At 35.1% G+C, this 13,364-nt stretch overlaps 1 protein-coding gene across 3 annotated transcripts in view; it reads right to left on the bottom strand.

The window, feature by feature from the left end:
- DOCK4 (dedicator of cytokinesis 4) overlaps positions 1-13,364 on the bottom strand; it is a 251,290-nt gene that overhangs the window by 150,272 nt on the left and 87,654 nt on the right. For all 3 annotated transcript variants that reach the window (XM_064507753.1, XM_064507755.1, XM_064507757.1), the window contains exons 6-8: positions 7,956-8,104; positions 2,360-2,444; positions 571-722 (exon numbers count right to left, since the gene is read on the bottom strand). In XM_064507753.1, coding sequence (XP_064363823.1) covers positions 571-722; positions 2,360-2,444; positions 7,956-8,104 — 386 coding nt within the window. The remainder of the gene's footprint in view (positions 1-570; positions 723-2,359; positions 2,445-7,955; positions 8,105-13,364) is intronic.

The raw sequence follows: 13,364 nt of genomic DNA, 5'->3' as shown, positions 1-13,364 counted from the left end.
TGAAAGAGGCCAAGAAAACTAAATGAATTTGAGATCAGGATTAACTACTTCACTAAAGAACAGGTTCTTCCTTATTGAATTGCAGGTTCCCATCATAAAAAGATTCTTAATTCACTGACTGAGGGCAGCCTTCCAATCTTGTGTACCTAGGAGAATTCATCTTTATAAATATTACAAAGGAAGCAACAGTTCCAGTTGCTGGAAATTCAACAGTTTTGAATGTGCACTGATTAGGTGAGAAGAAAATAGATATCAAAAAATGATCTTTGGATCACAGAGCTAATATCCACCTGTATGCATACATGTATACATGTTCCCACACAGAAACAAAACTGAGAACTGAAATAGGTAAACAAGGTGGAGAAAAAAGAATTATTTAAACCTAGAATGGAACAACAAACTATTAAGTATAATAACTGAATTACAAAAGGCAGCAAAAATTTGTCCTGTATTAACACAATCTTCTGCATGTTTCTAAGTGTGAAATTTATTATTTGGATCAAAACACATGGCACACATTGACAACACTTTTGCAAAAATCACTATTTCAGTGAAAAAATCATGTGTTACCTGATTGGGCGATTTTCTTTACTATCAAAGAGAGAGAAGATTACTTCCAGTTCCTCTCCCAAATTGGAGCACATTAGACTCTTCATCTGAACAAAAAGATGGTGGCTACTGGCTGGTACTGGTGTATCTTTCTTTCGATGACGATGCTCCATCTAAAAATATCACCAAAGCAGCCAGTTTGAACCAGTCACAAAAATCTCAAAACAAGAGATAATTAAAAAAAAAAAAAACCCTAATACTGGACTACTTGCTTATTCCCAAATTTCTAAATTTAATTCAATTTTCAATTATAACAATAGGGGATTTTTTCTTCTTCTTTTTTATTTTTTTGCATATGAGAAGCAGAACCCAGGCAGGTGACTTTGCCAAGTGTTACACTGTATCATACTTATTGCTGGGAAAAAACAGTAACCTCTAAAAGTGTAGCCTTTTTCTATGCTCAGAATTCCAAATCACTTTAAATGTTGGTACTGTAATAATATTGTATTTTAAAACTGATTTAAATAGTTAATGATCTGATATTCTTGGATTCAAACATACAAGAGTGCTTTTGCAAAAAACTAAATAGCAGCATTTTTAAAATGAAAAAAATCACTTACATATTCTATAATCTTTGGCAGACTGCTATGTAGAAGTTCCTGAATTCTCTTGATCTAACTTTACAATTTATAGCTTTACCACTTGAACCATCATTTAATAATAGAATATTAAACTGCAGTATTTCTCTCTTGTACTAAAAGCTACTTTAAATTGCAATTTTCTAAGATACTTAGCCTTCAAACTGAGGTTTTCTTGTTTTTTTTCTATTTATTTTTGAAAGTGCACTGAGTTTCATCATTAATTTTCTGAGTTAATTTTCCTCTGCATGTTTCTTCTTGTGATTAATGGTTCCTTACTGTATTCTGTCTAGTGCATAAAAAGGACTCCTTAAGATTGCATGTGACTTTGAACTTTGAGAATGACCTGCTCAAAGGTATACTGATTCTAGAGTGAACAAATTACTACTATTAGACTTGACGATATAAGTTATCAAAATAAGCAGTTAAAAATGATCAAGTAATATAATTTCAGCTCCACAGCAAATCACAGCAATCTTATTTTTGCTTTAGTCTATATTATACATTTAAATACACAGGAGTTAGCATAGTTTAAATACAAGTTTAATCTTAAACAAATAAAGCTCAGAAATGTATTACTGTAACTGCAGCAGTACTTAAACGTGAGCTAAAGCTTAGAGAAATGAAATGAGTTTTCTTAGACCTCAGTGAAGATTAACACAGAATAAGAAATATCAGGACTGTTTCCATTACATCAAAACAAACTTACACATCCAAAGGAGAACTGTCTTCTTCACGTTAACTGACATCCACATTAATGCAGTTGAATAGACCAGTAGGCCAGTACAATTAACAGTGACAGCACTTGTACCAGAAGTAGAGTATTACTTTTCCACTAGTCTTACCTAACAGGACTTACAGACCAGTTATAGCACTAATGAAAAATTGTCTCATAAGCTTTTATTGATGATTGAATTCATGCTAACACTTCATAATTTTAATAATACCTCAGAAAATAGAACTATTAACAAATAATATGTTGAAGACACATGCTTGCACACACAGACTTGATACCAAATCAAAACATCTCTACAAAAGTAGGTATAATTGCTAAAAAGAAACCTTCTTATGTCATAGTAACACCCATTACATTATCCAATGCCAATGTATTTGATCAAAAAAGTATTTTCAATTAAGTAAAAGAAAGTTGCCATGAAATTATATTCACGTACCAGCCTATAGAGCTCTGTAATGCTGATCTCTTCAGGATCCACCATAGCATATTCTTTTCTTGGAACCAAGTCAAGTCCCAGTTGTCTATACAAGAAAAGAAGAAATAATGAGATGTAAGGCATGTGGAATAACAGTAAGTAATTAGGCTCTTACTTCTATTCATGTTTAACAAAAACATTCCTTCTAACAATGTAAATGTTAACTGCTATTCTACGATACTTTTTTGATGCATTTTTTCTGGTTGCATTCACTGTTCATGGATGACTCCTCCCTTTTCTTCACTTTGTAAGATTATCAGAATAGTTCTCCAATTTTTAATTGTTTTACATTTCATGCCTTCAGCTTCCTTATTGCAGAGAGAGTACGATTTGCGTCGTACTAGCATTGTCATTTTGGATGACAACCCCAAAAAGAATACAAAAAGAAATCAAATGCCAAAAGATCAGCTTATTTTTAGTTTTGGCTGGATGGCAAAGCTCCTTGGCCATACCCCTGAATTAAATAATGAAATACACTTGAATCAACAGGAATAAAACTTAACTGCTTGATGCTGTGCTGAAAATAAGATTAAGAATACAAGAGGTAGTCTGACCCCTTCTGCTGACTTCAGAAAAACTTGAAAGATCAGAAAGTTTTGAAAAAAGATTTGAAAGAGTAGAAACAGATGACCTCTCAAAAGCCATCGTACTTCCCTTTGGTTAGAACAAAATTCTAAGGGGATAGTTCTTCTGCTATGTTAGGTATTCAGACTTTCAGATAACGACAGATGCAGAAAGCCCTGATTTTCAGTTAATTCTATTGAAAATTTTTGCATTTAATCAGAGTTTAACTGAGTAAAATACAGGCTCAAAAAACACTTTGGAAATAGGACCCAAATGCTGGGGAAGCATGCAAGAGGAAAACTCATTCTGAGAGTAATAAGTGAGAGTAAATCCTCCTTTTCCTTTTTTAAGGAAAGTCCCCCCAAGTACTTTTAGGGACAAGAAAGGACATTGAATTCTGACATCCCTCTCTCCACCTAGCCCAGAAAGCTTGCTTGTCCCTTGACATTACAAAAAATATTCTAACCTTGTCAAGTAAGTTACTAGTGATTATCTACTCAAAGCTTTGTAATATTTGGCATTTGATGCAAACATTCCAATAATTGTTAGAGAACGAATTTATAACTCTGGTCTCACAGAAATGCAATTGTAGGGTGTAAAAACAAGGGGAGAAGAAGTGAGCAAGACAGAAAGATTTTAAAAATATAATTAAGATTAGATTTTTAAAATAAGATTTTTCTCTGCCTTTCTGTGAAGCAACCAGCAAGTAACATTTGACATACATACATAGGGATTTGGGTGCGGGGGAAAGGCTTCAGTTTGCTTTACCATTTCTAACATGATCCATCTCACCTCCTTCAAGTTGAAAAGTTGCAAAATTCTGCTTGAATTAACACCTTTTAGAAAAAAGGATGCCATCAGAGCAGTACTCTTATCTAAAGCAAGCTGTAATTGCGTACAATGGCTACATATAATGTTATTTGTTCTGTTTTCAAGCTATCTCTGTAAAACACTTAATGTCTCACATTGCAGAAAGCTTTCATTAAACCCGTATTATGAATTACAATACTTTCATTCGTGTGCTGGAATACAAGATAAACATGATATAATTAAGCAAATAAAATACATTTAGAGCTCACAAAGTGTTTTTGTTTGTTTGTTTTTAAGAGTTACCCAAATCAAGAGTGTTTTTTGGACAGTTTGTGCCAGTCCTGATATGCTTTAATAGTTTCTATCAAGAATTTTGAACAGCTATATCCGATATTTAGTGAAAAACTAAAAAGTAATGTACATCTACTTATACTCTATGAGAATTGAATTCTCAAGTAAAGAATATTAAAAATTTATTTTAAAAACCTCAGAACACTATTTTATACAGGAGATCTTAATGAAATGATTATAAGGTGGGTTTATGAATACTGAAGATATTGTCACAGAAGAAAGCCAAGGTACATTTAAATGGCTTGGGAAATGACCAACAAAAAGTGATGCCCGGTAAAACTCGCTGTGGTATCATTTCTGTTACTTACTACAATAAATAATCTGACTGAGAGAAAACAGTATAGTAAGCAGTATGCATAGCATCTGCTCAATAGATTTCACTCTGCCGCCAGCACAAATAGGTACAAAGCATTTACACTACTGAAATGTTACATTATGTGTTCATGCACGTTTGATAGGCTCTGGAAGGCAGAACATCCTGAACAGGTTTTCTAAGTCCAGAAGTATTGCAAAAGCCTTCCTACTTGCAGATTTAAAAAGCTAAGGCAAAGACCAAAATTCTCTTTCTTGTCCTCTCTGCAGCAGTTTTTTCCAAAAGCAGTTACAGCTGTTCTACATTTTTGCCCCAAACTTGCATCCACATTTGCTTTTGTGGATGCTTTGAATTTCCTTCATAACAATAAATTTCTGTGTTGGAAGAAGCTTAATCTTGCTCTAAGTGGTCCCACAAATGAAGCAAGCTCATTACTTTTCAGAACAGAATGACAGTTGCTGAGGACACTGTTCCATTAAAAAGACTGTGAGGACAAAAGAAAGCAAACTGGGATCATTTTTAACCTACAGTATCTTGTCTGACTTCCAAGCACTGGCTCAAATCCAGCCCAGGCTTGATAGTTGGGTTAGGATTTCAGAGGACAGATGTTCCCATCATAAAATCCACCATGGCAACCTCTCCTGTGGGCAGTGTAGTAGATCCTTGCCAAAATCGGAATTAAGGGCGTTGGATGGACCACAGCAAATAAATTTAAGTCTAAAGCTTCACCAATCAGCAGCTTGTGTTTATTAGAACAGAATCTGGGGTAGGTTGGTTTGTTTCAAATGGAGGCAATCAGTATTTTGGCAAGAAAGACTGGCTTAGTAAATTGAAGGTCCATACCCATAGAGTCAGGGAAAAAATACTAGAGATGAGATCTGAATCATGTTTATTCCTACTAAGAACATTATTTCTACAATGAAAGTTATAGTCACTCGAGTGTAGTCTGGTCACATGCCTTGAAGATCAAGCCTCTCTTTCAAAGGCTGATTCGAACTTCCCAACTTCTGTATTACTGCATGTACAGCCATAGAGTTTATAGAAAAAGTTTCCTATAGAATAAGGTACGGAGCACTGCTCCAAGCAGGATATCAGCCTGTATCAGGTTATCGGCCTATTCTGGTATGATAGCTACTACTTTAATAGGAGAGGATTTTTATCTGTTTTAGGAGATTAGTTTACTTGCCTGTTTTAGTTTAATTACCTTTCCAAAGTTAAACTTGTTTTCTCACAAGATAATCAAGGAAATCAAACACCTTCGTTGTCCTGATGGCCATATAAAACACCAATCTTACTGATGGTAGTCCCTCAGTACAGTGGAGTGTGAGGCAAACTGAAGGCTATGAGTCCTAAAATAAGCAATCTTACTCTTACCCTTCCTTTTGCAGACATCTAGCAAAGCAGCCTGCTAGATCTAAGCAACAGGTCCCATGATCCTTCAACTCCAAAATCAGATTAAATAAAAGGTGAGGCCCTACAGCAGTTCTCCAGGAATTGCCATATTGTATTACCTCTATTCAAGTAAAACCAGCATCTTCCTAAAGTAAACCAACCCTTTAACCTGACACAGGTGAGGGGAATGTAGATGCAGGAAATAACAAAACAAATACCCAATAACATTTCTATTTGAGCTATTTTTGCTGAAGTACTTGAAGCAAAGGCTCTCAGCAGAACAGAGGGAGGACTGAGTCCGTTATGAATACAGATATTCCTTCTTTTACTTTTCCCATTTCTCCAGGTTAAAACACAATTAGTAAAGAGTCCTTCTTTGAAAAAAAGATAATTTAAACAAAGTGTAGAACCTGACATGTCCACACAAAGACTTTTTTTTTCCTGTTCTCATGCTTCCTTCTCATAATTGTTACAACGCATACAACAGAACATGTATATGCTCTGCTTTCCTCCATGTTTTTTTCTTCCACTGCTCCTTTCCCAGAAAAAAAACGTGAAGTACTTCAATTTTTTTTTTAATTATTTTTTTTTAATATATATACATTCTGAAGTAGGCACCTAATCTAAAACTCACTGGAAGCAAAAGGAAAGATTCCTATTTACTTCGCCAGGCTTTTGATGAAGCCTTAGGTTTCTGTAGAAAGATTACAAGACAATCCTTGCATAAACCTCATGGCCTCCACGTAAAAAAAAGAAAAAAAAAAACAGTGCAAAGAGAACAAACGTGATGGCAGAAAGACAAGATTGTCAGACACGATGGAGAATATTAACCTTCAGTCACAACTATCAAATTTAATCACAAGTCCTGTACTTATGTGCTTCCAAAATGTCAATTTATAAAGTTTCTACTACTTAGGAAGCACTGCAAAGCAAGTTATGAATAATATGTCAGCAAAAATAAAGTTCAGCAGAGCCTCTTTCACCTTATCTCATATTTCCAAACTCAAAGCGCTCAGCAGCAAAAGCAATGTATGCATACCAGTGTTACTAATATGCAAGCACTTTTTGTCTTCATATTGTCCATACTACTCAGCTGCCAAGCAATGCCCAAGCCTAACATTTGTTAAACATAAAGACCTAATATTTCTTTAAGAAAGAAATGCAAGAGCCTGATGTGTCACTGCTACAAGAGCAAAGGGTCAAGTCTATTTCATTCTCCTTGCAAATGCCAGGGCACTGTTAATCTGTACCACTGTTTTCAGTAGCAATACTGAGTGGAGAGTAGCCTACTGTGCTTATTTTTCGCATGTGTGGTCTACCTGGAATAGCGATGAGCTTACCAGCCTTCCAAACTATGCAAGGTAGCAGCAAGGTCAGTGTGAGGTACATTAGGAAAATAATTTAGAAATCATTTTCAATATCACACGTTATGCTATTTATTTTTTATCCCTATAACTCTATACTGTTAATCATTTAGTAACACTGAAGTGACATTTTTTGAAATAGCAGGTGTTTAAAAAGCAAAGACTTGAAAATATCTGGTTTGTTTGTTTATTTTTTTTTAATCAAAAATTAACAGAATACAGCTTGGTTAGCTCTTTTCTTAGCTATTCGGGTAAAAGAAAGGAACAGAGCCTAGCGACAAGATGTATGTTAGAGATGCACAAGTATGAAATGGATCACAAGAGACAAATCAAAAAGGAGCTAGTGTCAGCCAGTTTAATTTCAGTTCAGACATAGGAACTGTGCTAAACTGCACCATAGAAGAATCTGGCCAGGTGTGTATTTAAAGGTGGTTTAACAGGAAGCTGCAAACTTTCAATGTAGTTCTCTCACAGACAGTACCACTACTGTGTGAGAATATACATCTATACACACACACACACATATAAGAATATATATTTTTTTTTACAGAAAGTCATTCATTTTTCATTCTTAAAATGTTACAAATAAAACAGGAAATCTGTAAAAAAAAAAAAAAAGAAAAAAAAAGAAAAAAAGAAAGAAAAGCTGACATCAGAACATCTGTCAGAAATTTGTTCCTTGTTTCAATACTCTACCATGAGTCTAAAATTTGAACATTATAATTAGATTACACTATTTTCTTCTATTGTTACATTTACTCACTCATTGCCCCAATCCAGACGAGCAGTGATGTGTCGCTTCACATCCTTCATTCGGTCATGGGTGAGATGGCCAACAAGGACCTGCCTTCGCAGGTCTAGGATTTCATTCATTATGTGCCACAATCGGTGAAAGAGATCTCCCTCATTTCTCTGTGAGATAAACAAATCACATCTACATCAACTGAGTAAGCTGACAATGCTAATGAATACATATAGGGTAGGGAAATCAGGAAAACCCCTTCCTTATTTCACTTAGTAATGGTCTTTTTTTCTCATCATACCATGACATTTACACACACACACACACACACACACACACACACACAGGCACACTCATTTCAGCACTTATTACAAACTCAGTGTTTGCACCACACTTAAGTTCACTCCAATTCCTTATGCTTCATCTTCACAGTCTAATTTATGTGATAGACATGGCAAAGATGCAACAAAATAATGTTTCATCTCAGTGTCACTTCATTCCAAGAGCATGTTCATTCTGTGCTGTCCTATCAAAAACAGACATGTGATTATGTAATTCAAGACTATTTGAATGCATACACAAAACGAGATCAAAAAGCAATACCTCCTAGCTGCTAAACTCTTAACCACATAGCGTAAAAAAGGAATTTTAACTTATTTCTTGCATGGACATAACCGTACACACCACCGTAAATAAACAGTATCACACAGTCAGAAATCTCTTCCAGAGGACAGTTCTGCCTCCTCTGAGAAGCAGGGGAAATTATGTGAATGTGATTGCTTTTTAAGCCTCATCTTCCTACTCCACTGTAATTATACACTAGTTAAGGACGTAAACCACTTCCCATAAACCTTACCAAATAGTAGTAGTTATTTTAACTCTTCCTACACCTATTTTACCTGTTTTTACTTAATATAGTTTGTCTAAGAAACTTTAGCTTGAGGAAACTAATACAATTCCATTAAATGATGTATCACACAATGTTGAAAACACATTCTTATTCAGTTATGTTCTGCTTACTCTCTTCAAAAAATCCCAAGCCCTTCCTCTTCCCTTTTCCTTCTTCCTATGAAGAAATTGCATAAAACCAAAGGTCAGCTACTTCTCCTTCATAATTGCCATGAACAGCCAAAATTAATTTAGAAGCATCATTACTCTGTCAATAGCTTTTTTATTCCAAATGTCAATAGCTTTTTTATTCCAAAGCCTCTAACACTTTGCTTTATTTACTTTTTTTATTTCACATTCAATTACTTCATAAACTCACTAAAATGGGCATTGATTTATTGTTCCTTTTGGCTTTCTGTCAAGGAAAAAAAAAAAGCAGAGTGTATTTTGAATACCAAATAGTAACAGTCGTTAAGGAAAAAAGTTGCCAAAAAAAAAGAAACACTTCAGTGAGAAGAACAGGAATATATGGATTTTATAAATAAAAGGAACTAAACAGTATCAGATCTCATACAAATAGCCCTTGAATTAGCAGCAAGGGATGGAAAATACTTTCTTATAAAGTTATGGAGAACTAGGCTGACACTATGTTCTCAGTTTTCCACGAGACACTATTGTATGAAAATTTCATTTGTAAAGTTAAAAGCACAAGTCCAATAAATACTAAATTAAGGTGCATCTTTCTTTTCAGTACATTGACTGACATTGAGCTTTGCTTAAGTAAATTATTCAGCTGAATTTGAGAGGGATGCTAATATTTAACATCCCAATTAAACTCAACGTTTTCATATTTGACAGTATCCTTTTTTTCAAAGCTTTAGATTTGTTTATGAGTTACTTTTATCTCAAAGTGCCAAGTGGATGTGCAAGCAACTGTGTTTGCTATATAGATGTGGTTCTGTCCACAAAGAGACCATCCTTTTTCTCTTTTTGTTCAAGGATGAGCAAGCGTACTAATAAATTTATTTATATTAAGTACGTTAAACAATCGTACTCGGATATGCTTCAGCCATTCAACAAAACTACTCCACATGAAAATACACATGAAAAATACTCCACATGATTTACATAAAACTAATCAGTGATATAGAAGTGTGTAATTTGTTCAGAATAGGCAGAGAGGTGAAGAGAAAGGTAGAGATGTACTCTAAATATAAGGAGATAATCTGACTTGAATGCCATAAAAGGTTGCGAAATGTTCTTTAACGTTTTGGAAGACGATAAATATTCAAAAAACAGAAACAGCGTCATTGTGGGGATCCAATATTGATCACCTAAATCACACAGTCATTCAAAAGGCACCCAAGAAATACTATGGAGGTCAGAATGGCTACCACATTGGCCATGTCATACCCACTTGCATGTCTGGCCAAGTGCCTGTCTGCAGGAATATCAGTGTTGTAGTCTCTCCAAACAGGGAAATAAGTTGAATAATTAAAAAAACTAGTTAAAATAAATTGGCTGAAAAGCAGATATCAAAGAGTGGTTATCGAACACTCACTGTGGCAGTAGGAAGACATCTAATATCAGATTTTTCAGCAATGTGTTATAACTTAGTTCTGTTCAGTATTTTCATCACGAACTAAGCCCATGAAATTTTCTGGCCTTGTAGTCTAGAAGACAAGGTCAGTATGACCTTGATAAATCGGAGAAGCATTCAAATGTCTGCAAGATGCACTAAGAGACAAGCACAGAATGCTTATTGCTATGAAGAATTCAAATGGATAAAAACAAAACAAGAAAAAACGAGACAGGCACCAACGTTGTATAAAAGTGACAGTGGATTTATGGACTACAAGTGAAGAAGGCAATTCATGCTGCAAGACGACATTTCTCACTGTGGAATGCACTTCAAAGTCAAGTCCCTATGAAAGATAACCATTCCACTCAACTCAGCCTTGGCAAGACCTCAGTTGACATACAAGATTCAACTTTGGGCATTGAGCGTTGAGGATTAAACAAACTGGAAAAAGGTACAAAGCAGAGCAACTGGAACAAGAAGGAAGGTTACCAGCACTGGATTTTTTCAGAAAAATTAATGCTGAGGGAAGGTATGGTAAGTCTTCCAATACCTATCAGATCCTTTTGAAAGGCAATAGCAGGTTATTTCTTGCCCTATTATCTGCACACAGAAATTTATTCAAGTGGTCTGAAACAGAAACTTACCTAGAACAAAGGTCATTTATTTAAGATTTTAGGAAAACCTTGTAACCATAAAAATAACAACATAACACACTAATCTGCCTGAGAAGATCAGACTTTACACTATTGGAAGTTTTTGAAAAAGTCCAACTAGAGGATGGAAAAACTTATGTCAGTGATGGTCCAAGTATATTCAATCCTGACTCAGTACACAGGTTTAGACTACAACTTCCACCAGTTGAAATTTCTTTCCGCTCCCTGTTTCTGTGTGTCAGAGAAGAGGCAACAACATTCAGTAGTCATTTGCACTCAAATGGTAGTAACCTTCAAGACGAAAAGCGGACTAGCAGCTATTGAAGCTGGATACTTCAAAATCACCAAGTCCAGGGAGTTTGCATCCAAAATACTATTGATACTGCACAGCATTTAGATTAATAAACTAGAATAATCCTGAATCAATATGATTTATATAATGGGGTAAGAGCTGCCTAGATGACTGGTGACTCAAAACAAGATTATAAATGAGGAACCATCAGGTGGCTGAGTTTTGAATAGCTTTCTCCATGCAAAGATAGGTTAGCCTACTCTATTTAATATTTTATTAGCATCTGGAAAAAAAAAAAACCAAAATATTTATTGATATAAACTTTACTTCAACTGAAGATTTTAAGAGAGGTAAATACAGAAGAGGAGAGATCGCACTTACAGAGCAAGCAGAATAAGTGATAAACAAGGTTTATACAAACAACACACATTAAGGTTATTCTTTGAGAAAAGAATAGTTGCTTATAACTGCTCTGTGTTTGGTGCTCACCCAGCTGCTACTGGAATACTATATCCAGGTCAAGGTCCAGAAATGCCACAGGAAAACAGAGTGGGTTCAAAAAACAGGAATGGTTACGGATAGAAAGCATGCTTCAAAGTGAAATTTGAGAAGATAAATCCACTAAAGATAATTAAGTAGAAAGTTAAGACTATAAACATCTTAAAAGTGGAACAATTTCATAGAGGGACCTTCTGTAGTGACTTGTCACAGAAATACTAAGATTGGCATGAACAAAATATAAAAATGCATATGTAAGTATCACAAGAAGTGACAAAACAAGGAAAGGCATGCATTAATTGCTATGGAGCATCACATGTGTGATTTCATTAAAACAAAGAGGAGAAACAAACTGACCTGAACATGTTACAAAGATGGAGAAGAGAACCAGAGCGATAAAACATCCAGATAAGGAAAACAAAAGAACTGTGAAACATGGGACCTTTGCTTAAGACTTTTGAAGGGTGAGACAAAGTAATGAGACAGAAGATCCAAAACAAAATCTGCTCCTAATATCTGCAACAGGACAGTCCAAAATCAGTTCATCACTGCCAACCAAGAAACCACCTCCCCCCCACCCCCCCAACAGTAAGGACTCCACAGCTGGCATCCCTTGTCCCAAACAAGTGAGCCTGATCAGATAACAGACACATACCTTGGTGCTTGTAAGTATGTGGATGCGTGAGTGAATAAAATCTATGAGAAAATGAGTACAAGTTAATCAACTGACTTAAGAGATTTTGTATAATAAAGCCACCTTCCCCTTCCATATGGTATCTACACTGAGCTTTGTCACATTGATTTCCTACACTTCTGTTCATCAAAGAAAGGAATCCTAAGATCCAATGGCTAGAAGATGACACTGGACAGGACTCAATAAATAAGATGCTAAATTTTAGCAGAAGAAACAGACAATGATTGGAAAAACTTAAGAGATATTTAGTCCATCATTCAAAAAGGTAAAACAAAATGGATTTTTTTTTCTGAAAGATATACTTGAACTGCAGTAGAGCACCTTCACACAAAGCACAAACTAACACAGGAAATCCTCTTTTTTTAGTGATGTAAAAGGTCAGACTACATAATCACAATTACCCCTTTTTTCACCTGAAATCTTTAAGTCTTCTTATAAGCAGATTACTGCAACCACTCCTGCAATCACAGCTTTTCAAAGCATTCCACTGTTTTACTTGGGCTGGAGGGAGAACAACTTCGAACTCCTACAGTTGTCAAACAGTCTTAGTTCAAGAAGTAAAGTTGTTAAAGCCTTATATGTTGCCCTAGTGCTTTCTTAAGTTTTAAATATAAGCAGTAAGACAAATTGACTCAAGCAAAAGAAATGTTAACCCCACTAATAAAGAATGTGGAAAAGGTAAAGTGAGTCTACAAATATTAAAGCTCTCCTATCTTGGCAGATATTTTTAAGGAAGGCATATATCTCTTTCCTCTTATAAAAATGATGAACTTCACTGTCTTCAAATCTGTCTGGCAGTTTCAATTCAAAAATTCGTTTACAC

The sequence above is a fragment of the Dromaius novaehollandiae genome, chromosome 1 (genome assembly GCF_036370855.1).
Source record: "Dromaius novaehollandiae isolate bDroNov1 chromosome 1, bDroNov1.hap1, whole genome shotgun sequence".
NCBI lineage: Eukaryota > Metazoa > Chordata > Aves > Casuariiformes > Dromaiidae > Dromaius > Dromaius novaehollandiae.
This window is presented reverse-complemented; position numbering and strand designations above follow the sequence as displayed.